At 42.5% G+C, this 22076-nt stretch overlaps 2 protein-coding genes across 2 annotated transcripts; one reads left to right on the top strand and one right to left on the bottom strand.

Moving 5' to 3' along the window:
• Nucleotides 1-2951: 2951 nt before the first annotated feature.
• LOC133917899 (uncharacterized) lies at nt 2952-5055 on the bottom strand. The gene is made up of 4 exons (XM_062361721.1): nt 5033-5055; nt 4689-4920; nt 3023-4159; nt 2952-2969 (listed from the first exon to the last, which is right to left on the bottom strand). The coding sequence occupies exons 1-4, from the start codon at nt 5053-5055 to the stop codon at nt 2952-2954; spliced, it is 1410 nt and encodes a 469-aa protein (XP_062217705.1).
• Nucleotides 5056-7354: 2299 nt separating this feature from the next.
• LOC133919048 (digalactosyldiacylglycerol synthase 1, chloroplastic-like) lies at nt 7355-13836 on the top strand. The gene is made up of 7 exons (XM_062363272.1): nt 7355-8042; nt 10813-10845; nt 11556-11643; nt 11735-12198; nt 12275-12541; nt 12616-12965; nt 13081-13836. The coding sequence occupies exons 1-7, from the start codon at nt 7425-7427 to the stop codon at nt 13607-13609; spliced, it is 2349 nt and encodes a 782-aa protein (XP_062219256.1). The 5' UTR covers nt 7355-7424; the 3' UTR covers nt 13610-13836.
• The last annotated feature ends 8240 nt before the right edge of the window (nt 13837-22076 follow it).

Genomic DNA, 22076 nt, shown 5'->3' on the forward strand with positions numbered 1-22076 from the left:
ATCTCCCACATATCCAACCATCAACCACAAGTGAAAACTTTACGACCGATGCAGATGGACAGAAGCATGCTTATGACCGAGAGCGCGGCATTTCGAAATGTTTTTTACACCCTGCAGGGGATACTCCTGGACCCACACGACTTGAGGACCACACGGCTTGTATGACCACACAGATCCATACAAGGGGGTACTCATGTCAACATTTCCCAATAACCCTCGATCATTTGGAACATGCATCGCTCAGTGTGGCGGTACTAGAACTACTCCCGAAGCAAACTAGTATCACTACAAGCCCGCCCGCTTCACAGTCGATGTTCAGGCCCCAAATGACTATGGCTACAAAGGTATTCAGCTCGCCTTACCATTAGATCGGCATGTGGTGAGTATGATAAGTGCTAAAGCCGACTACAAAGACAATCGGTGCTTAAACAACGCAAGCGGTCTACGGTGTTCGATTTCCTCTCCTGATCTACCTAGGGAAACTACTCCACGCAGGATAAACACCTCCTAGCACCACTCATGTCTCGTCTCATACTCACCACTCATACAACCATCATCAACAACCCATCAAGGTTAAAAATTATTGTGAACAACAATTAAGCCTATAGCTCGCGAACGGTGGAACATTCCACCGCTCGATTTTTACCGGTGACCTATGCATTGCTAAGCATTTAAGTCAAAATTGTATTTAGATGACAACATGATCTCAAGGCTACAAGGATGCAGGTAAACAATATCTCAAGGTAGGGCTAATGCAACCAACATATGATCTACCCATTTATACCCGACACCGACTCGCTAATCATGCAATATACATAAGCATAATTTATCAATTTTAAACTTCATTCAATTGAACAAAGGTGCAATATGCTTAGTTGCTTGCCTTACTGCTCAGGTGGTTGCCTATGATTACCCACGCAACACTCACAGAAATCTGGAAGATTGGAGTCGTCTTCGACCACGGTCGTCTCCCACTCCGGCTCCTTGTTCACTAAACAAGAACGTGTGCAATGATGAGCATGAATGAATTCAACAAGGTATGCCACAATGTCTGATAACATGCTAGAAGTATAAGACATGCGAATCAATGCAACTCTAATTCTAAACAAAATTTAAAAAATAACAACCATCCGGAGTATCTGGGTTGGTTCGGACCCTCCGGGTGAACCTCCAGAAGAGGCGCTCGGTTACTGCCTTTTACTTGTCTGACCCGGAGTATCCGGGTGAATTCGGAATATCCGGGTTTTGGAGCCTCCGGGCCATCCTCCGGTGAAGGCTCTCGGTTAGCCACTACCAAGGTTGTTACGGCGGCGTGGCGTGGCGCGGCGACCCACCACCTTCACAACTTTATAGCGACATGACGCGTGGCGTGGCGACGCCATACACACGTGGCAAATACAAACATTATAGTATAGGATATTAGCATAAAAGATAAATAGCAATGTTAATGTAGCACAAAAGATAAATAGCAATATAAATGTAGCACAAAAGACATAGCAATCTCTCATCAATCATCATTCAAAGTTTCAAATCTCTCATCTCTCAAAAGTCATCCAATGCAAACTCATCGAAATCGTTTGAAGCATCCATGTTCTCCGCATCATCTTCAGTAGCATCCATTGGTTTGTCACCAAAATCATCAACATCAACATCATCCACAATGATGTCTTCTTCCTCTCCCTCCTCCTCATCATCTTCAACCACTCTTGCTTCTTCAACCACTCTTGATATATATCTTGCACGACGAGCGTAGGTCCTAGGAAGGTTACGACCTCGAAGCTCATGTGATGCACCAATTGCTTCATCAACTTGGTCCCATGTGATGTCCAAAGCACTAGAACTTTGAGGTTGGACCGTTGGATCAACCCATTTATTTTCCCAATCAAAGTCTTCCATAACCAAAGGATCATAGCTTTTACCCGCTTCCTCACGGCGTTTTTGGAACCTACTAGTCATTTTCCGATTGTAGGCAACATAAACCAAATCATTCAATCTTTTATGCTCTAGCCGGTTTCTCTTCTTTGTATGAATCTACAAGCAACCATAAAAGCAAGCAAAGTTAACAAAAATATATTATTAATTTTGCTAATTGAAATGTGAAACTTGAGTACTTCACTTACAAATTCAAAAGTGCTTCAATTACGCTCACAACCAGATGATGAAGCACAAAGACTAACAATACGTTTAGCAAATCTTTGTAAATCAATAGATCGGCCACCATACGCATGCCACCAATCAACTAAATTGACAATAAACATTTTTATATTACGGGTTAAGCTGTAAATAACATGCTGTAATTAAAATTTAAAATCAGTTACGAGGGTTCTTTGACTTCATAGTTTGGAGGGCCATACAATTCTTGAAGATGCCTCCACGTTGATCTTTGTAGAGCATGGATTGTTCTTCAATTTTGTTTCGAAGGGTCTCATCTTCCACCATTCGTGCAAGCACATCATTGAAACAACCCCTTAGGTGCCAAACATATTCATCATTCTCTTTTTGGATGGCATAGAATTTTTCTGGGTTCAAAAAGAGGGTAGCACCATAGAGTGGGGTGTCCATTTGCCTATCCCAACGACCCTCAATAATTTGTAAGATATTATTGAGCAAACTTCTCTTGTTTTCAGTACAGAAGGCAGCCTTTATCCTCTCTTTTGCATGATTCATGAGAGAAGCAACTTCTGGCATGGCAGGCCTCTCATCACCATCAACCACCCTCAACACAATGATAAGTGGTAGAGAAGCTCTAAGGCAATCCTCAATAGAGTTCCAAAATTCCCTAGAAAGCACAATATCATACACTTTTTCCCCGACCTCTGTCTTTGCTAGTTTGCAACTCGTCCAATCATCAGAGGTAAACAGATATCTCAGTGCATCTCTATGCTTGTGCAAACTTTGTAAGGTGAGAAATGTGGTAGCAAACCGAGTTGCTGCTGGTCTCACTCATTGCACTAAGAAGTCTTCCATGCCTATAGATGAAAGTAGTGACATGACGGGCACGTGAGATAGGCTTCTTGAATGCCTTCAACTTTCCAACATCTTCCAACATAAGATCCAAGCAATGTGCAGCACAAGGTGTCCAATAAAGTGTAGGAAACCTCTCCATGAGAAGCTTGCCCGCTGCCTTATAGTTAGCCCCATTGTCAGTGACAACTTGCACAACTTTATCAACGCCAATGTCGCTTATTCTCTTCTCTAACAAATCAGCTAGCATCACTTGATCATGAACTTCACTTGATGCATCAATCGACTCTAAGAAGAAAGTCCCCTCCGAACTATTGACTAGGAAGTTGATCAAATGGTGCCCTCTCCTATCCGTCCATCCATCTGACATTAATGCGCAACCATATTGCTTCCATGCATCCTCATGCCTCTTCCTCAAATCATCTGTTTCCTTAACGACCTTCTCGAGTAATGGCTCCCTAAGCTCATGGTAGGTAGGAGGCTTGTACCCAGAACCATATTGTGCAGTGGCCTCTATAGCAATCTCAAATTGCCTAGAATTTGCGGCATTGAATGGTATGCCACACTCATAAAAGAACCTGGCCCACTCCAAGTTGACAGCATCTCTTTCTTCTTTTGTCCTCATGCTAGCTTGGATACTGATCTGAGAAGGACCCTTCGAATGTCTTTCTTCGACAACCTCTTTTGGAGTTCTCCTAATCATTGAACCGACTGACTTTGTGTTGGGTTCTTTTGGTGCTCTGAACTTCAAAAAGCTGGATTGTTTCCTTTTGACAGCTGTCCCTGAACTAAGATGCACAATGCTTCTAGAAGCATCTTGGGACTCCTCTGTCACATCAAGCACATCATCATCTTCTCCTTGAAGCTCTCCATCATCATCAAGCAGAAGTGGTCTCTTCTTGCCCTTCAAAGCAGCTTGCATCTCCTGAGCAATAGTTGGTGTGGTTTTGGCACACTTCAGAATATCTCCATAACCACCCACAAGATGCTCTTTGAGCCTTGTAATTCCTCCAGTTACAGTTCTATCACACAAGCAACACTGCAAGAGATCTCTATTACCAATAGTCGGCCAAAATGCATATTTCCATCCAGGATCATTTGACCTTCCCGGCTTGCGCTTTGGATCAGTCTTTGGATCATAATTTGATGCGGCGTCCAAGGCCTCCTCACTTCTAGTCCCTTGAGTAGCCATGTTCTGAAAACAAAGTGACAACAACTAAGAATTTCAGCAACTAGAGCAATATGCCAATAGCCCAATATGCAATGCAACATCAAGAGCAATATGTCGGCACTTAGCACTTTAACTTTGAATAATATAAATACTGCAATATACATAGTTTATGACTCTTAAATCTTGACTCTGCAATATAAATACTGCAATATACCTAGGTATTTCAATGCACTTGTAGTCTACTAGTCTTGATTGTAGTATTGTATAGATTATTAGTTCAAGGCTTCAAGCACAAAGCTAGTATTGTACATCTATTTGTAGTCTCTGTCTACTGAAGTGCACGTGTGATACTGTGATTTGTGAAAGCAGTCAAGGCACAAAGCACAGAGGGGTGCGGCCGACCGGCCAAGCACAGAGGTGAGCAACATACACATACCGGGCGACGGGGGGAGCACGGAGCAGAGAGGGGTGCGGTCGGAAGCGGATCGACTCCAGGCAGCCACGGGCGGCCTCTGTTCTCCAAGCGGACGGGCGGCCGGATGTGGATGTGTACCACTGCAGCAGGCAGCGGCTCCCGACGGATGTGGATGCGCAGCGGCCCAGCGGAGGAGGATGCGCCGGCTCCCGGTGAGCGGAGGAAGATGCGCTGGCTCCCAGGGGAGGAAGATGCACTACGCCCCGGCGGAAGAAGATGGGCCTGCGCCCCGGCAGGGGAAGATGCGCCTGGCCGCTGGCGGAGGAGGAAGCGCCTGACCGCCTGCGCCCGAGCGGAGGAGGATGCGGCGCTGCAGCGGAGAACCGGAGACGTATGTGCACCAGGCGATGTATGTGCTAAGGTCTGTTCTGTTCTGGACTCTTCTAATCCCCTCCTTTCAACTTACGACGCCCGCCATATACCACATGACGCCAACTGACGCCATATCGACGCCATAGCGCCTTCATTCCTATGTGGCGGACGCCATAGACTCCGGTGATGTGGCGTCGCCGTGGCGAGGTCCGAAATACCGCCACGCCGCCATAACGACGATATGGCGACGATATGGCGACACCATGATAAGTATGGCCACTACTTTAACTTAACCCAGAACCTCTGGGCTGGTCTGGACTATCCGGGATGTGCCGAACACTCCGAGTGAGGCTCTAGAAGAGGCTTTCGGTTATTCGATAACGCAATTACCCGGAGTCTCCAGGCTTACCCGGATTATTTGGGTGATACAGACTTAGGTTCTTCACAACTTTTCCCTCGGGTGATTCGACTCACTTTACAAATCAGTGCTACACAGACGTGTATATGCCCCATCCAAAGGATTCTAAACCAATCTCGCACCCTAAACCCTAACCAATTTTGAACACAATTCGACAGACAATTTCGGCTGAACTTGGAGTTTCCGAGTGAGGTCGGAATATCCGCGTTAGCCCAGAAGAGCTGTTCTTAAGTGGATTTTTGGTCGATTCAAGTTGCGATCTTTTCCAAGCCTAAAGGGGACATGTTAGGGATAGTCCAAGAGTCCTGTAACTTACTCATCAACTAGCAACATGACTCTAGAACTCATTTTCGACCAAAACTCTATCTTTGCTCTAAAAAGCTTAAGAACGTCAAGAACTACTCGATTCTTCCATGAAAACGAAAATGGATTAGATAGATGAGCTCATGAGCTAGAGAACGCAATGGTATCACATGCATATCTTGACTTCGCTTCTAGAGTGCGGATTCGAGGGAGGAGTGAGAGAGAGCTTGAGAGAGAGGGGGGCTGAGTGAGTTGGAGCAGCTGTGCTGCTCAAGTGATGGCGTGAGGAGTGAGGGAGGAGAGAGAGGGAGCAGGTGGTGCTGCCCTATTTGGTGGTTGGGATGGTGGGACCATTTTGTGGGGCCCACATGTTAGAGAAAGGAGGTATTTTCAATGTAATTTCTATTCTTTTCTCTCCCAATTTTTTCTCTTATCCGAATGACTTTAAACGAATTGTTCTAGAGTTACAAAACAAAGTCACACAAAATTAAACATAATGCTTAAGAAGCATAGTTATGCTTAATTATGTGATTATAGATTTGGGACGTGACAATGTGCACTCGAGACATGATCAGTCCTGAAAAGCAGATGAAAACCCCTAACTGGCGTGCCAACTGTTGAAGATTTGTTCCTTACATTAGGTCCGTAATTGACTAGGGTACCTTCGAGATCAGGGATTGAGCACGAAACAAGACATGCGATATAGGTTTGAGCCTTCAGAAGGAGTAATACCTTACGTCCTGTTTGGATATTGCTGCAATATATTGATCAACTCGAGTACAAGCAATGTGGCTAGACCTATTATAGGGAGTAGATCAGATTTAGGCTAATCTAGGGTTGAAGTCGCCAAGTATCTCATATGCTAGGGTTTTGGTGCTTGTGTTGAGATGGGTATATCTTGATCTGGCTTGAGTTGTACTTTTTGGGATCCGAGTCCTCACCCTATATAGGTTTGATATACCATATCCTATCTAGCCGTACTCGATAAAGAATTCTTCATCTTGTCTACCAAGATAAAGTAGATAGATCTGGCTTGACTTGGTAACCAATCGAGACTTTTCTAGTATATATATTATATATTTCTGGGTGTATTAAGTATCGTATATTTAGTTTTACAATATCTGGAGTTGTTAAGTATACACGTAGTGTACCTCTTCGTATACAATGTATTTTTTATACATAAATACTCTATAGTTAGATACTCAACGTATTGCTTTCTGTCTTAATTGAATGACAGTGCTCTTAAGAAACAATATCCTAAAATTACAAAATGACATATTGTATGGATAAAACCCGAAAGCTAAAAGGCACTATTTGGAAGGAAACCACTCCTTTTATTTTTCTTTCTTGTGAAGCTCTCAAGGTTTGGAATTTTGGATCGACGACGACCACAACGAAGCTGTACAAGTTACCTTTACAGAGAAAGGACACTCAACTAGGCGACGGGGGAAAACCTCAGCCGTCCGTGGCTGCTCCAGCGTTCCACTGGAAGCATATTCCTCTCGTCGCCCTCTTCTCCACAAACCCGGATTCCCATGGGCCCTGCGGATCCTGACCCCACCATCCACCCTCCTGACACCCCAACCCCACAAGCCAGCGTCAAACCAAAACGCGGCTTCCTTCCTTCCTTCCCGAATCTACGCGTGACGTCGTGTTCCCCTCTCTCTTCCCCAACACCTCGCGCCCCCCCTCGCGTGCTGTGTTCACTCATCCTCCTGTCTCGAGTCCCTCGACTACTCGCAGCTCCCGAACGGCAAAACCCTAGCTGCGGCCAATCAGCCATGGAGGCGAGGGCGTCGCCGCCTCCGTCGGTCGGCTTCGGAGGGGGGCGGGGGGACGGTGGCGCGCTGTCGTTCCTCTCCAAGGGGTGGCGCGAGGTGCGGGACTCCGCCACCGCCGACCTGCGCCTCATGCGCGCGCGCGCCGATTCCCTCCGCACGCTCGCGGACCGCGAGCTCGAGCAACTCCTCGCCTCCGCCTCCACCGCGCTCGCCGCGCCGCCGCCGGTCGCCGCGGGTGCGCCCATCGCCGAGCTAGAGTTCGTGCGCAACCGGATCCAGCCCAAGATCTCCGAGCTGAGGCGCCAGTACGCGGCGCGGGAGCGGGAGCTTGGACGCAGGGTGCTCGAGGGATGGGCGCCGCGAGGGGGCCCCGCGCGCGCCCGCGTCGACCTATCCGGGATCACCGCCATCCGCAACGCCATCGTCTCCGAGGTGGACGGCGGCGAGCGGTGGAGGCGCGCGGTGTGGAAAGGGGAGGCGGAAACGGAGAAGGAGTGGGAGGTGATGAGGATGATACGCAGCAGCCTCAAGGAGCTCGAGCGCCGGAGCCAGACCAGCGAGATTTTCGGGGGGTTGCGAAGCCCTGGCGAGTTCGTTGAGAAATTCAAGTCGAGCCTGGTAATTTTACTCATCTATCTTCCTAATTCTGTTAGCTAAACTGAACAACACTAAGGGCCTGTTCGGAGTGGGAGAATTGTTCTAGGAAATTTTAGGATTTATTTCAACTTTGAACTATTTCCTGGGATTTGGATCCCAATCTTCCCTATACAAACGAGCCCTAAAGAATAATCCGGACAAGTGGAAGAAATGTCATTCTGACGTGATAAACCACCACTTGTCAGTTCATTGATATAAAAAATTCAGGGTGGCTGAATATTTTTTTAGAATTTAAGGGCTTTTATGCCCCGGTCTCATCAAATGTGGACGGACCATATATCATTCAGTTTATGCACATTTGTCTGGGCTTCGCACAGATTTTGTACTGTTACAATCACAAGGCTAAAGAGTCTAGAAATTTTCAGAGGTCAAATGACAAAATAAGAGTTGATCATCCTGATGTTCACATGCTTGAGTATGAATCTGAAAATTCGGACGATGACGATGCTGATGTGTGTAGCTGAATGGGCCTGGTCCTCTAAGTCCAAACCATTCGTTTGCTCTACTCTTGATCACAATCTTCAAGCTAAAACAAACAGACCAGATTGTAAAAAGCTAGATTGTACAATCCAACCCCTAGATTGCAACAATCTAGCAATCCGTCTTCTACTAGTTTCTGCAGATTGTACAATCCAATTTTAACAATATCTTTTTTTTACATTCCACAATCTATAAGCTATTTTTCACAATCCACAGCTAAAACAAATAGACCCTTAAGCCGATGCCTCCAAAGAATTGACAAGAAGAGATTAAATTTACTTTTGATGTAGCGAAGTGTGATCGGATTTTTGATTACTTGCTACAAGAAAAACAAATTAAGTTGTCTCATGGCCATGTAGTTCCACTGCCATATATCATACAGTTTTGCACATTGCTGGGCTCAAAGCACATTGCTATTGTTTGCAAGTTTTGTTGAAAATATCACAGTGCCAACCGACAACAACATAGACTGAGCGATCTTCCTCTTCGCAGTTAGGACATCATATCCTCTTCCATCACGTTCTTGGAAACTTCACAGCATCAAAGCATAGCAATGTCAGCCATTTGGGATCATCATCACCCGCTGATCCCATTCCTTGCTCTTGAGCTGTCTACGACGCCTGAGGGGCACCTGTTCTGCATATGCCCTTGGCTCCATCAGTACCATGTCTCCCTCCTTTGGCTGACCAAAATTAGCATCCTTCGAACTCCGTATTCTTGAGTATGTTTTCATCTTCATCTTGCTCATAGGCAGCCTTATGATTCCAATCATCTTCTGCAGCTCCCCAACATATCTCTCCAGTTCCTGCACCTTGGCTTCTGGACATAAGATCTTCCAACTTCTTAGCATATTCACTATATGTTGCCATACCTGATTCATCTCCCTCCACTGTACCTGTTGAAAACACATTGAATTCCTCATTTTCCAAACACTCAAAAGCACAGCAGAGCTAATCATATTCAGAACAGTAAATTTCTTGTTACTAAGCCAGAAGCCAGCCATGCTTTCATACGACTCCCCTATTTTAACTTGTACAATGTCAGACACTATCTTCCACATAATTCTTACAACAACACATTCAAAGAATAAATGTTGCACAGATTCCATTTCATTACAAAATAAGCAAGGTTTATCTTTAACAAATTGTCATTTGCTTCTCTTGTTAGACTCTTTTTTTTTTTTGATAATAACAAGGAAAAATGCACTCTAGGTGGAATATGTATATCCCATAAGCTTGGAATGAGGACATGAAGAATGCCTCTAAAAATTCACTATTATATATAAAGACTGAGAGGTATACTGCCCTTTTGAGTCGAACTGCCATATCAAGCATTCTTCTTCTTCAAAAAATTGTGTAGTTTGAGCCAGCTGAACTACCTCTAACCACATGTTCATTAATTTAACATCCGCACATCTACGAAAAGTGCATTTTACGTTGCTACCATCCCATACATCTACTACAGTAATATTCTTTTCATTTACAATTACATATAATTCCCAACAAACAATTGCCAAACTGGATGACCCCAACCAGTTATCCTCCCAGAACATTACGTTTTCCCCATTCCCTAATTTTCCATCTAATCCCATTTTTGCTGCTTTACCAGCCCATAAAACCCCCTTCCAAAACGGAGAAGTATTTTCTAAAGGACATTAAAATAAATTACTTATGATCTATTACTTGCTTCCATAGCTTATCTTTATCTAATTCATATCTTCTAATCTATGAAGCTAAAAGACAAATGTTCAAATCTTTTAAGTTTGGAATGCCTAATCCATTATATTCTTTTTTCATACAAACACTCCCCCGATTTATTAAGTGATAAGGGTAGCTAAATATAGACACCATTCAATGATGGGTGAAATAAATGTAAAATGTTACTAGTTAAATGAATGCCATAAATGCATGGATCTAAGAGTTAGGACAGTAGAAACAGGAGAATCATGGCTACAAATCCGAGTGAAAATGCATGAGAATAATTATATGCGTGAATTTCTGTTATTTATGTGTTTAGTCAGTACTCCCTTAGGTTGTGTAATGTTCTGATCAAAGAGAGGAATGGTGGTGAGATTTAAGTTCTGATTGTTTAGAAATTGCAGTAACCTTATGACTTCACGTGCTGATTAAATACTTATACAACTGAGAAGCTGGTTATAGATCAAATCTCAATTGAATGGTGCCATGCATTGGATTTATGTGAGCATCATAGTTAATTAAACTTCTCACATGTATTCTTCCTTGTGATGCAGAAATCATTTAATGTGGAACATCATGGATCCAAGGTAACTCCACAAACCATAGCAACTATGGTTATATGATTATACAGTTAATTTATGGAAAGTTTTGTGTCTCAAGACAATACTCTTTTGCTCAATTTGATTATGGTTCAAACCTAAGTGTGAGGAGCTGTGCTTTCAAGGTGTTGTTTTCCCTGTTCTATTTTGGTTGGTTTATCCGTTTCCAGCTTTCCACGTTTCTTCTTGGTTGGTTTAGACAATAAACTTGGAAAAGAGGGAATGGTACTTTATAAATTGTGTAGGCACTGTAAAATTGCTTTACTTCGAATATTGACATGGTATCCAACACGCGTCTTTTGACCATTACTTTTCCTAATCATATGTTAGTAAAAGCTATTAAAAATATACTCATTTGAAAGTATATTTCATGTCAAATGCACTAATATCTTTTTTAGGTGACAAACATTTAGACTTTCGTGTGTATTAGTGATCAAAGTTTTTAAGTTTGTCTGCATGCATTCTTAACGACATCTATTCGACAATGGAGGGACTAAGATTTTTCACACCATTGTTTTATTTTTTCATGGAAATTTGCTATCCCTTGAATCTTGCAGACATATATCTATGATGCTATGTGTCTTAGTACTGAATGGTACTCTAATGTTGTGAACTGTGAAGGTTTCCAAAAGAAAGTAAACCGATATTTCATTGCTCAATATATGTTATTTTGCACTCCATCTTGCTGTATAATGCAGGAAGTTCCTCCACTTGATCTAACTGAAGTACTGGCAAATCTAGTAAGACAGTCTGAACCATTTTTGGACCAGCTTGGCGTACGAAGAGGTATATATAAAATCATAGGAAAAGCAGCTGTGTCCTATTTTCTTTGACAAATTAGGAGTTGACCCTCTTATATGTTGATACTGTGGTCCAGATCTATGTGACAGAGTAGTGGAGACATTGTGTAGGAAACAAAACCATTACCTTTCAGAAGACACATCCTTGCTTGTAAATGATAACTCATCAGATGAACTTGATTTAAGAATCGCCAATGTGCTTGAAAGTACTGGTTATCATGCTGATGGCTTCTGGAGTGAACCTGCAAAGTATGAGGTCTCAGACAATAAAAGGCATGTGGCTATTGTCACCACAGCAAGCCTACCATGGATGACAGGAACAGCAGTTAATCCATTGTTCCGTGCAGCATATCTGTCTAAAGGTACTAAACAAGATGTGACACTGGTAGTGCCTTGGCTCTGCAAGTCAGACCAGGAACTGGTGTACCCAAATAGCATGACCTTCAATTCGCCAGAAGAGCAGGAAACTTATATAAGGAACTGGCTGGAGGAAAGACTTGGTTTTGAATCAAACTTCAAGATATCCTTCTATCCTGGCAAGGTGATTGTCTTGTGCATCTTATGTCAAATTTGATCTCTTCAATACTTAAACTTGACATGTTATATATGCCCTGCAGTTCTCAAAAGAGCGACGTAGCATCATTCCTGCTGGTGATACGTCTCACTTCATATCGTCCAGAGAAGCTGATATAGCAATACTGGAAGAACCAGAGCATCTCAACTGGTATCATCATGGGAACCGCTGGACCGACAAGTTCAACCATGTCATTGGTGTAGTTCATACAAATTACCTGGAATATATCAAGCGGGAGAAGAATGGAGCTCTTCAAGCTTTTCTAGTTAAACATATCAACAATTGGGTGACCAGAGCATACTGTGACAAGGTACTTGACCTAGCTCAGTTGTTTTTGCTATTCGGCTGATGTACTTCAGCATTTCTAATGGTAGCCATCTGCAGGTCTTACGTCTTTCTGCGGCAACTCAAGATTTACCAAAGTCTATCATTTGCAATGTTCATGGCGTAAACCCAAAGTTCCTGAAGATTGGAGAGAAAATAACTGCTGATGGGGAGAGTGGGCAGCCATCATTCTCCAAGGGAGCATATTTTCTTGGAAAGATGGTTTGGGCCAAAGGTTATAAGGAACTGATAGATTTGATGGCCAAACATAAAAACGACTTGGAAGGATTCAAGTTAGATGTATATGGAAGTGGTGAGGACTCGGAAGAAGTCCAGTCTACTGCCAGGAAGCTTGATTTGAGTCTCAATTTTTACAAGGGAAGGGATCATGCAGATAATTCACTCCATGGGTAGGTATCAATAAAAAAACTATGACGGGGTTGTCAAATGTCAATCAGCTTTTCATTTGTATTCCACTTTTTGCTGATTGCTGATGCAGCCATTCCCTGTTTGTGTTATCTTCAGGTACAAGGTTTTCATAAATCCAAGCATTAGTGATGTCCTGTGTACAGCAACAGCAGAGGCTCTTGCAATGGGGAAATTCGTCATCTGTGCAGAACATCCATCAAACGAATTTTTCATGTCGTTTCCGAACTGCTTGACATACAAAACATCAGAGGAATTTGTCACGAGAGTGAAAGAGGCAATGGCTAGAGAACCCCAGCCTCTAACCTCTGAACAAAGATACAACCTATCATGGGAGGCAGCAACGGAGAGATTCATGGAGTACTCAGACCTTGACAAGGTTCTGAACGATAAGGTAGCTGAGCGTGGACAGGGTGGAAACAGAAACAAAACGAGAAGAAACATACAGCCTACTTTGACAGACATCATGGACGGTGGATTGGCATTTGCTCATCGATGCCTTACCAGTAGCGAAGTCCTCAGGTTGGCGACGGGAGCCATTCCTGGTACACGCGGCTATGACATGCAGCATTGTGTGGATATGGGTCTTTTGCCTCCTCAAGCACAACACCCTGTATATGGTTGGTGATGATGGATGGGTACCCTAAGTTATTCTAGGTATATATGTACATAATACACCATGTAGCTCATGCTGTCTAATATTTTAGAGTGTTGTAATTGTAGCGTCCATGAGGAACTCTGGCGGTCTGGCCATTGTTTTATACTCTGTATTGAATTACTGGAACTTAGTATGACCTGCCCTTTTCATGGACATCAGAAGTTCAGAACATCAATGCAATGCGATAGAGTTCAGTAGACTGATGCAAGTGTTGCACCATCTGGATAAATGATGTAGTTAACTTGAATTGATGAACGGGGTGGAGTGGCTTTGGCAGACCAAGTGATGTCCTCGGAAACCGGATCCATCCCCCTTGTGTCGCCTGAACTGTGAATCAGGCCTGAGCAAAGAGCCTCCTCCCCGTTTGCAATAACTCCAGTTTCTATCAGATTCCGAGGTCGCAGACTATAATAAAATAATTTAAATTCTATTTTTAGTTTAAAATAGGAATATCTAGTTCTAACTTTATGAATTTTTAGAACTAAAAATATCTAGTTCTATGAATTTTGAAACTGGAGCTCTGCCCGTCAAACATATTAAATCTGTTTGGTTAGTTGCATCTAAATCTGTATATACAATAAATTTATATCCACTTATATATTTTAGTATACAAGTTTGTTTAGGTACTTACGTATCATTTTGGCTATACGATACGTTCAAATCGAGTTTCACTCGTATTCAAATTGAGCAGATACAGGCTGTATAAGCTACAGTGATCCTGTCATCAATCTCATGCCACATAGTCGTTACATCTATCCATCCCAAACAAATATTTTTCTAAAAAGCTATATAATTATCCTAATCTGTTTTTACTCGGCCAGACTAGATGATCTAATCCTTCTTTTACAATTGAACCCACCCTTAGTGCTGGGGCACGGCCTCGGCGTGCTGGACGTCGACACGGCTGAGGCGGCGTCGGCAGTCAATGCCTCGTCGTGCGTGGTGGTAGTGGCAGAGGGAAAAGGATGAGAGCGCTTCCCGAACGATCACTGCACGCGCTGACTAGTCTACTCCGCTGACCAGCTAGGCGCTGAAAAAGTGAAAAGTGGTGCTGACTCGGCTCGATCGAGACTCGAGAGGATCCTCTCTGGCCTGATCGCTCAGCACTGTGATGTGAGAGATGTCTGGCAGCAGCTGATTGATCTTCGGCTGACCAGAGTGACTGATTGCTTCTAGATCTTCTGCATTTTTTGGAGAGGCATGTACCGGTGCTTTCCGAAGAAGCATATATTGGTGTTTTGTTAACGTAATCTCAGTTGCATGCTTAATTTGAGCTAAATGGTACATATTGCTTCATGCCACGTAATTCCCGGGCTCTAATTCCCAGCTTAACCTGCCTGCCCATGGTCGTTCTGCTATCAGCCTACGACAATCACGTCCATCAAGTATCAGACGCTGTGCCTGAAGGTCTCCATTCGGAACTCTGAACATGGACGAGTACGTGTTTGCTTGTGCTAATTTCAACTTCTCTTCAGTACGACTAGTGTTCTCTCCGTTCTTGCATGCTCTCTCTCTAGACTAGCTTGAGCTGTCAGCCTCAGCCCACCCACAGTATAATAAATACTTTGTACTCTGCGGTAGCCGCCGCTGACCAGTGGGGGTGCAAAAATTGTCAAGATTTTCACTTTTGATCGTGACCATAGTCAGAGCTGATGATGACCTAACAGCAACATTGCAGGCGTCCTCGCAGAAAAGGCCTTCGTTTGCGGACGGATTTGTAGCTTAGTGGTAAAACTCTATGGATGGAGAGAGTCCGTGAGAGTTCGACTCCTGTTCTGCACATCAAAAAATCTTCAAAGTAGATTGTACAGTGAGGAGATATCTATAAAAAAAGTGTTCGTTCGACGGCCTTTGTAAGTAACCGAGGGAAACAAAAACAATGACATAGAGGTAGTAGCAGACATAAGATGGACTGTTGATGGTGTCTCATTTTCTCCTTCCTTCCAGTAAAACATCAGCGGGTAGGGGCTTTTAGCCCTTGCTGGATCCACCACTGGATAGAGGCATTACTCACTTTCTGTTTTTTTTGTCTCTCTTTTCCATATTTTCAGTGACGAAATCTGTTATAGCTTGGGCTTCACTGAACTTTAGCCCAAGGCAAATTCTAAATAAATTCTAAAGGCTCATTCATGCATATATAGCGTGGTGGGGGACTTTAGTCTCATATTACTACTTTAGATGGAGAGAGAATAACTTAAAGTTGGAGTTGATCTCACCTAGTTGAAGCAATAAAAAGAACACATGCACTGCTCACTCGCCCTGCCCTAGAATCTATCTATGTGAATTCCAAGAGATGACATACGAGAATGCAGTTATGGCTCTTGGCTATGATTGTGTTTTGGGTCGTTAGTAATCCTCCTATAGGGCCTCTTACTGAAAAGCAAGGTAAGGAGTTCGCTGCGACTACAACAATATTTGTTGGATGCGTCCTTAGCGTTCTATCTGACTAGCTGTGTGATGTGTAAATACAAATCAAAGGTGCTGTAGAATTGTGGGAGGGGCTCAAACATAAGTTCACTGCATCAGGCACTAGCAGTGAGCTATATGTCATGAGTCAATATCACGACTTCAAAATAGTTGATAATTGTTCTGTTGTTGAGCAAGCTTATGAATTCCATCTCACAAGAGAGCTCACACACTTCAACTGTGTGTTGCCTGATAAGTTTGTGGCTAGGGGCATGATTGGAGGAATTTTACCACATCGATTTGGTGGCTATCTTTGATGTTGAGGAGAAAGCTCAGACAAATGATGCACCACTTGGGCTTCTAAGGGACAATCTAGCACTAATATGATGCAACATGTTGGGAGGAAGAATCACAATCAAGGGAAAGAAAAGGTGGTTCAGACTACCAACTTTAAGAAGAAGGTGAATATGGAAGATGGTGTGTGCTTTGTGTGTGGAGAGACAGGGCATTATGCTAAGAAATGTCGCAACCGCGTGTGCAAGAAAAATCAGAAAGGGCAGAAGTCTGCTATTGTGACCATTGGCAATGCTGGTGGATGCTCTGAGTACGATAATTTACCTAGTGTATTTTTGGTTTGTAAATCTATCGATTGGTGGATTGATATAGGTGCAAATATTCATGTTTGTGTTGATATTTGCATGTTTTCTTCTTACCATATCGCACGAGGTTCTTCCATCTTGATGGGAAATGGGTCATATGCTTCTATTCTTGATGTTGGCATGGTAGACTTGAAGTTTGCTTTAGGAAAAATCGTGTGATTGAAGAACGTGCACCATGCCCCCTCACTAAATAAGAACCTCGTTAGTGGATCTCTTCTTTGTCGAGATGGGTTCAAGTTGGTGTCTGAGTCGAATAAAGTAGTCATGTCTAAGTTTGGCCAATTTGTTGGCAAAGGCTATGATAGTGGAAGCTTGTTCTGCTTTTTTTCTTTCTGATTTATGTAATAAAGTTCTGAATCATGTTTGTGATTCAACTAACAGTGGTGAGGCCAATGTATGACAATGGTTACATGTCTCAGCTATCCAATATGAATTTAATTTCAAACTTTCCATTGTTAAAGGTCCTAAATGTCAAGCATGTGTGCAAGAAAAGCAACCTTGTAAACCTCATAAGGTTGTAGAGGAAAGAAACTCGACATTGTTAGAACTCATACATTTTGATCTTTGTGAAATAAATGTTGTGTTGATAGAAGGAGGGAAAATATATCGTACAACATTTATTGATGATGCGACTAGATTTTGCTATGTGTATTTGCTGAAAACTAAATGAGGCATTAGATTATTTTAAAATCTTTAAAGCTGAGGTGGATAATCAACTAGAAAGAAAAATAAAATGAGTTAGGTCCCATCATGGTAGAGAGTATTTTTTCAAATGAGTTTGACCTTTTCTGTTTGGAGAATGAAATTATTCATCAACGAACACCTCCCTATTCACCTTGGTCCAATGGGGTTGCCAAAATGAAGAATCAGTCTTTAACTGACTTGGTTAATGTCATGTTAGACATTCATGATATGTGTAAGGCATGGTGGGGTTGCTATTTTAATTGCATGCCATATTCTAAATAGAGTTCCCACTAAGAATAGTGATGTTACTCCGTTTGAAAGATGGGAAGGAAGAAAGTTAATGCCATGTTAGACATTAGTGATATGTGTAAGGCAAGGTGGGGGAGACTGTTTTAATAGCTTGTCGTATTCTAAATAGAGTTCCCAATAAGAATAGTGATGTTACTCCGTATGAAAGATGGGAAAGAAGAAAACCTTTCCTCTCCTGCTTGCGCACTTGGGGCTACTTGGCCAAGGTCAATGTACCGATAATTAAAAAGCACTAACTTGGTCCTAAGATGGTTGATTGTGTCTTTCTAGAATATGCACATCATAGCACGTCATATAGGTTTCGAGTAGTCAAATCTGAGGTATCTGATGTTAATATCGATACAATAATGGAGTCTTGGGATGATACTTTCTTTGAGAATGCTTTTCCTATATGAAGGATACATGTAGCTCATCTAGTTCAATAAATGATTTAACTCCTGAACCTGCAATTCCACTTGATCAATTTGAACACTTACATGAACATGAGGAGGATGATAGTGTAGTAGCTCCTCAAAGTAGCAGCGAGAGACAACGAGTTGCAAAATCATTTGGTGATGACTGCACTGTGTACCTTGTGGATGATACTCCCACATCCATTTCAGAGGCATATGCATCTCTTGATGTAGACTCCTAGAAGGATGCGGTCCACAGCGAGATGAATTTCATTGCCGCTAACATAACACGGGAAGTCATTAATAGACCATTTGGTTATAAACCAGTTGGCTGTAAATGGGTGTTCAAGAAAAAGCTTAGACCTAATGGTACTATTAGAAAATGCAAGGCAAGGCTTGTGGCCAAGCGTTATACTAAAAAAGAAGGCGATGTTTTCTTTGATACACAATCACCTGTTGTCAGGTTAACTACCATCCATGTGCTATTATCCTTGGCTACTTCATATGGCCTCTCGTCCATCAAATGGATATGAAGACAACTTTTCTTAATGAAGAGTTGGATAAGGAAATTTATATAGAATAGTCTGATGCATTTATAGTACCTGAACAAGAGGGCAAGGTGTATAAGTTACTCAAATCCTTATATGGCCTACAAAAATTGCATGAGAAGTTTGATAAAGCTTTGACATATGTCGACTTTGTGGTAAATGAAGCTGACACATGTGGTGGGTGTGAAGGAGTAATCTTGTGCTTGTATGTTGAAAACATACTGATTTTTGGGACAAGTATCGACAAGATAAATGATGTAAAATTATTTTTATCCCAAAAAACTGATATGAAGGATTAAGGAGAAGCGGATATGATCCTAAATATTAAACTAAAGAAGGGTGAACTAGGGTGGGATCACTCTATCGCGATCCCATTATGTGGAAAATGTCTTGAGCCGATTCAACTATATGATAGCTAGCCTTCTTCAACGCCCTATGACCCTAGTCTAATGCTTCAACAGAATCAAGGACTAGGAAAGGATCAATTGAGACACTCTCAAATCATTGGTTCACTCTTGTACCTAGCTAGTGCTACCCAACCTAACATCTTTTTGTTGTAATCAAAATGAGCTAGTTTAATCCTAATCTAGGAGATTATCATTGGCATACACTTAAGTGGGTTATGCACTACTTGAGGGGCACAATGAGTTATGGAATTCACTATTTAGGGCACCTAGTATACTTGAAGGATATAGTGATTAAAATTGGATATCACATGCTGATGAGATCAAGGCCACCAGTGGATATCTATTAACCATAGGTGGTGGTGCTGTTTCATGGAGGTTGTGCAAACAGACAATTTTGACAAAGTCAACCATGTAGGTAGAGCTCAAAACTCTAGACAAAACCACTATTTAGGTAGAATGGCTGCATGAACTATTGATGAGGTTGTCAATGGTTGAAAAACCAATTCCTACTATCCTCATAGATTGCGATAATCAAGTGGTTATATAGAACGTGAGGAACAATAAGTATAACATGAAGTCCTCAAGATATGTGAAACATCAACTGAAGTCTATCAGGGAACTAAGGAGATCTGGAGTTATATCTTTGGATTATATCCAAATAGATAAAAACATGACAAATCGCTTTACAAAGGGAATTTCTCGCAATGTGATTGATAATGCATCGAAGGAGATGGGAATGAGACCCACATGAGTTACACTAGGGTAGTAACCCGACCTATGTGACTGGAGATCCTGTGAAGTGGGACCTAGGAAGAACAAGCTATTAGTTAACTGGAGAGTATGTCCTTTGTAACACACTTTATTAGAGATAGCATACTCTCATTTTATTTATGGTAGACTGATGTTTCTTAGTGTGTTCTGAGGACAAAAAAGGTGAGATATATACTGTCCTATAGAGTATTCTTGCAAGAACACACCTCTATGAGCCTGCCCTTTAATTGCAGTATATGAGAATTGAGAGTTCTCTAAAAAGCTCATGAAGTGAGACAGAAGTACGACTTATATGTTCCACGATAACCTTCTAGCGGCGTAGTATCAGCTAAGTCCTTAAGTGAAACTTGCCTACGCAAAACTTCCAATTCAAGGTGTAGTCCATTGTGTAGTTGTGGATAAGTGTAGCTTGAAGTTCTACATGGATGTTCAACCTTAATCGGTACCCACTGAAAAAATTGTATATTAACATTGTTTTGGAACTATAGGCAAATTTGATGTGCTTCTGTAATGTTAGAGTTTGGGCATTGGTCCAATGCAAATTTCAAATAAACACCAAAGTCCCATTCATGCATACATGGCATTGTGAGGGATTTTAGTACCATATTGCTACTCTGGGTAGAGGGAGGCCAACTTGGAGTTGGTTTCACCTTGTTGAAGAAATCAAAAGAACACATGCACACACTCGCTTGCCTCACCTCGCCATGCCAAAACTGTTCATGGTGACATTCTATCTATGTGGTTGGTTGAGAGACAAGAACGGTTCAAACGTTCATCTAGTTTCTTATGGCAACATTCGGTTCAAACGTTCATATAGTTTCTTATGGCAAGATTAACTAGAACTTATGGCAGGATTAATCACCATTAACTAGAACTTATGCAAGATTTCTCGAACTTATGGCAACATTCGGTTCAAACTTGTGCCTCCCACCTACCGTGTGATCGAGCTTTCCTCCAACCGCGAGGTCATGTCTATATTGGCGAAGGACCAGAGAGGTGGAGAGTTACTCAAATAATCTTTTGGCCCTTCCTTTCCACTATGTTGTGTTGCTTTCAAGTCTCCTTGTTTCTACGATCATATCGACGTGTTTTAGCCTTGAAAAGAGCAGGTCTCTAAAGCCATTTGTTCCATTTAGGTCCTTCACATGTTGGGAGGAATTAGGTTTTTGGGAAGCGCCATCATGACTACTTGCTGATCATCTTCTTCCTCGACATCGAACAATGCATCTACCTTCTTCAACTACGTTGCTCATTATCTTCTTTGATGGATTGAGCGCTTCCTTGGAAGTTACCATTAGTGTCACACCTTGATTTTCAGATTTCTCAAATTTCTAAAATTTTCCAAGACTAGATTAAAGGTTGAACAATTAGAATAGGAAAATTCCTATTTTCTAAATTCAAATTCAAATTTGAATTTGAATAAGGTTATTAATTGTTTCTATGCATTCATGCTGATAAATAAGCATTTAGGTTTATTTTGGCTCTTGGTTTTCATTTGGATTTATTGGATTTTATTTGAGCTCATTTGGAGTTATTAGAATTTATATGAGTCAAATCCAATTTTCAATATTTCAAAATGTGTTCATGAGTATAAAATATTTTTGGCTTCTAAATGATTTCAAAACCTTGCAGGAATTCTTTTTTGGAATTTTGGGCTTTATCTGTTATTTAATTGAACTCTATTGTTTTCCTTCATTTTCTGAAATTCACAAACCAAAAATGAAAATACTAAACCCTAACCCCGGGCCTCCTTCCCTCTCGGCGCATCCGCCAGCCCGAGCTGGCCTACTGCCACCACTCGCCTGCCTAGGCCACGCGCTGGCTTGTCTCGCCCCAGTCTGCCCTCCACGATCGCCAGCCCGAGCCACCCGAAGACGCCTCCGCGCCAAACCGTTTTTGCCATGCCTTGCCGCCATGTGGGCCCCATCAAGTCTTCTTCTTCGTGGAGTCTGATTCGAACTCGAGCCCGGTCACCGCACAACTCCAACTCTGTCGGCCACCAATCTCCCTTCCTTCTTGGCGTATGCGCTATGGCATCTTGAAGCCGCCACCTATGTATAGTACGACGCTCCCTAGCCTCGATTTCAGCCTCAATTCATTGCCTTCCCGTGCTTGTTTTCGCCAAGAACTCCATCGCTGCTAATGGAGCCTTGTCAGAACTCGTCGATCTGCCACCCCGAGCTGTAATTGCCTCAACTGAGCTACCTGGAGGTTTCTCCGTCGACCGTTGAACGCGCCAGTGCACTCACCTTTGCCACCCG

The sequence above is a fragment of the Phragmites australis genome, chromosome 5 (assembly GCF_958298935.1).
Source record: "Phragmites australis chromosome 5, lpPhrAust1.1, whole genome shotgun sequence".
NCBI lineage: Eukaryota > Viridiplantae > Streptophyta > Magnoliopsida > Poales > Poaceae > Phragmites > Phragmites australis.

Bases quoted from the DNA above. Each gene is read 5' to 3' on its own strand.
- LOC133917899 (XM_062361721.1), bottom strand. From the start codon at position 5,055: ATGGCGTCAGTTGGCGTCATGTG. The intron at 4,921-5,032 runs GTATATGGCGGG...TCTCCGCTGCAG, and splicing joins GCGTCAGTTGGCGTCATGTG to CGCCGCATCCTCCTCCGCTC. The intron at 4,160-4,688 runs GTACACATCCAC...CTTTGTTTTCAG, and splicing joins AGCCGCTGCCTGCTGCAGTG to AACATGGCTACTCAAGGGAC.
- LOC133919048 (XM_062363272.1), top strand. From the start codon at position 7,425: ATGGAGGCGAGGGCGTCGCCGCCTCCGTCGGTCGGCTTCGGAGGGGGG. The intron at 10,846-11,555 runs GTAACTCCACAA...TGTATAATGCAG, and splicing joins TGGAACATCATGGATCCAAG to GAAGTTCCTCCACTTGATCT. The intron at 12,199-12,274 runs GTGATTGTCTTG...TATGCCCTGCAG, and splicing joins TATCCTTCTATCCTGGCAAG to TTCTCAAAAGAGCGACGTAG.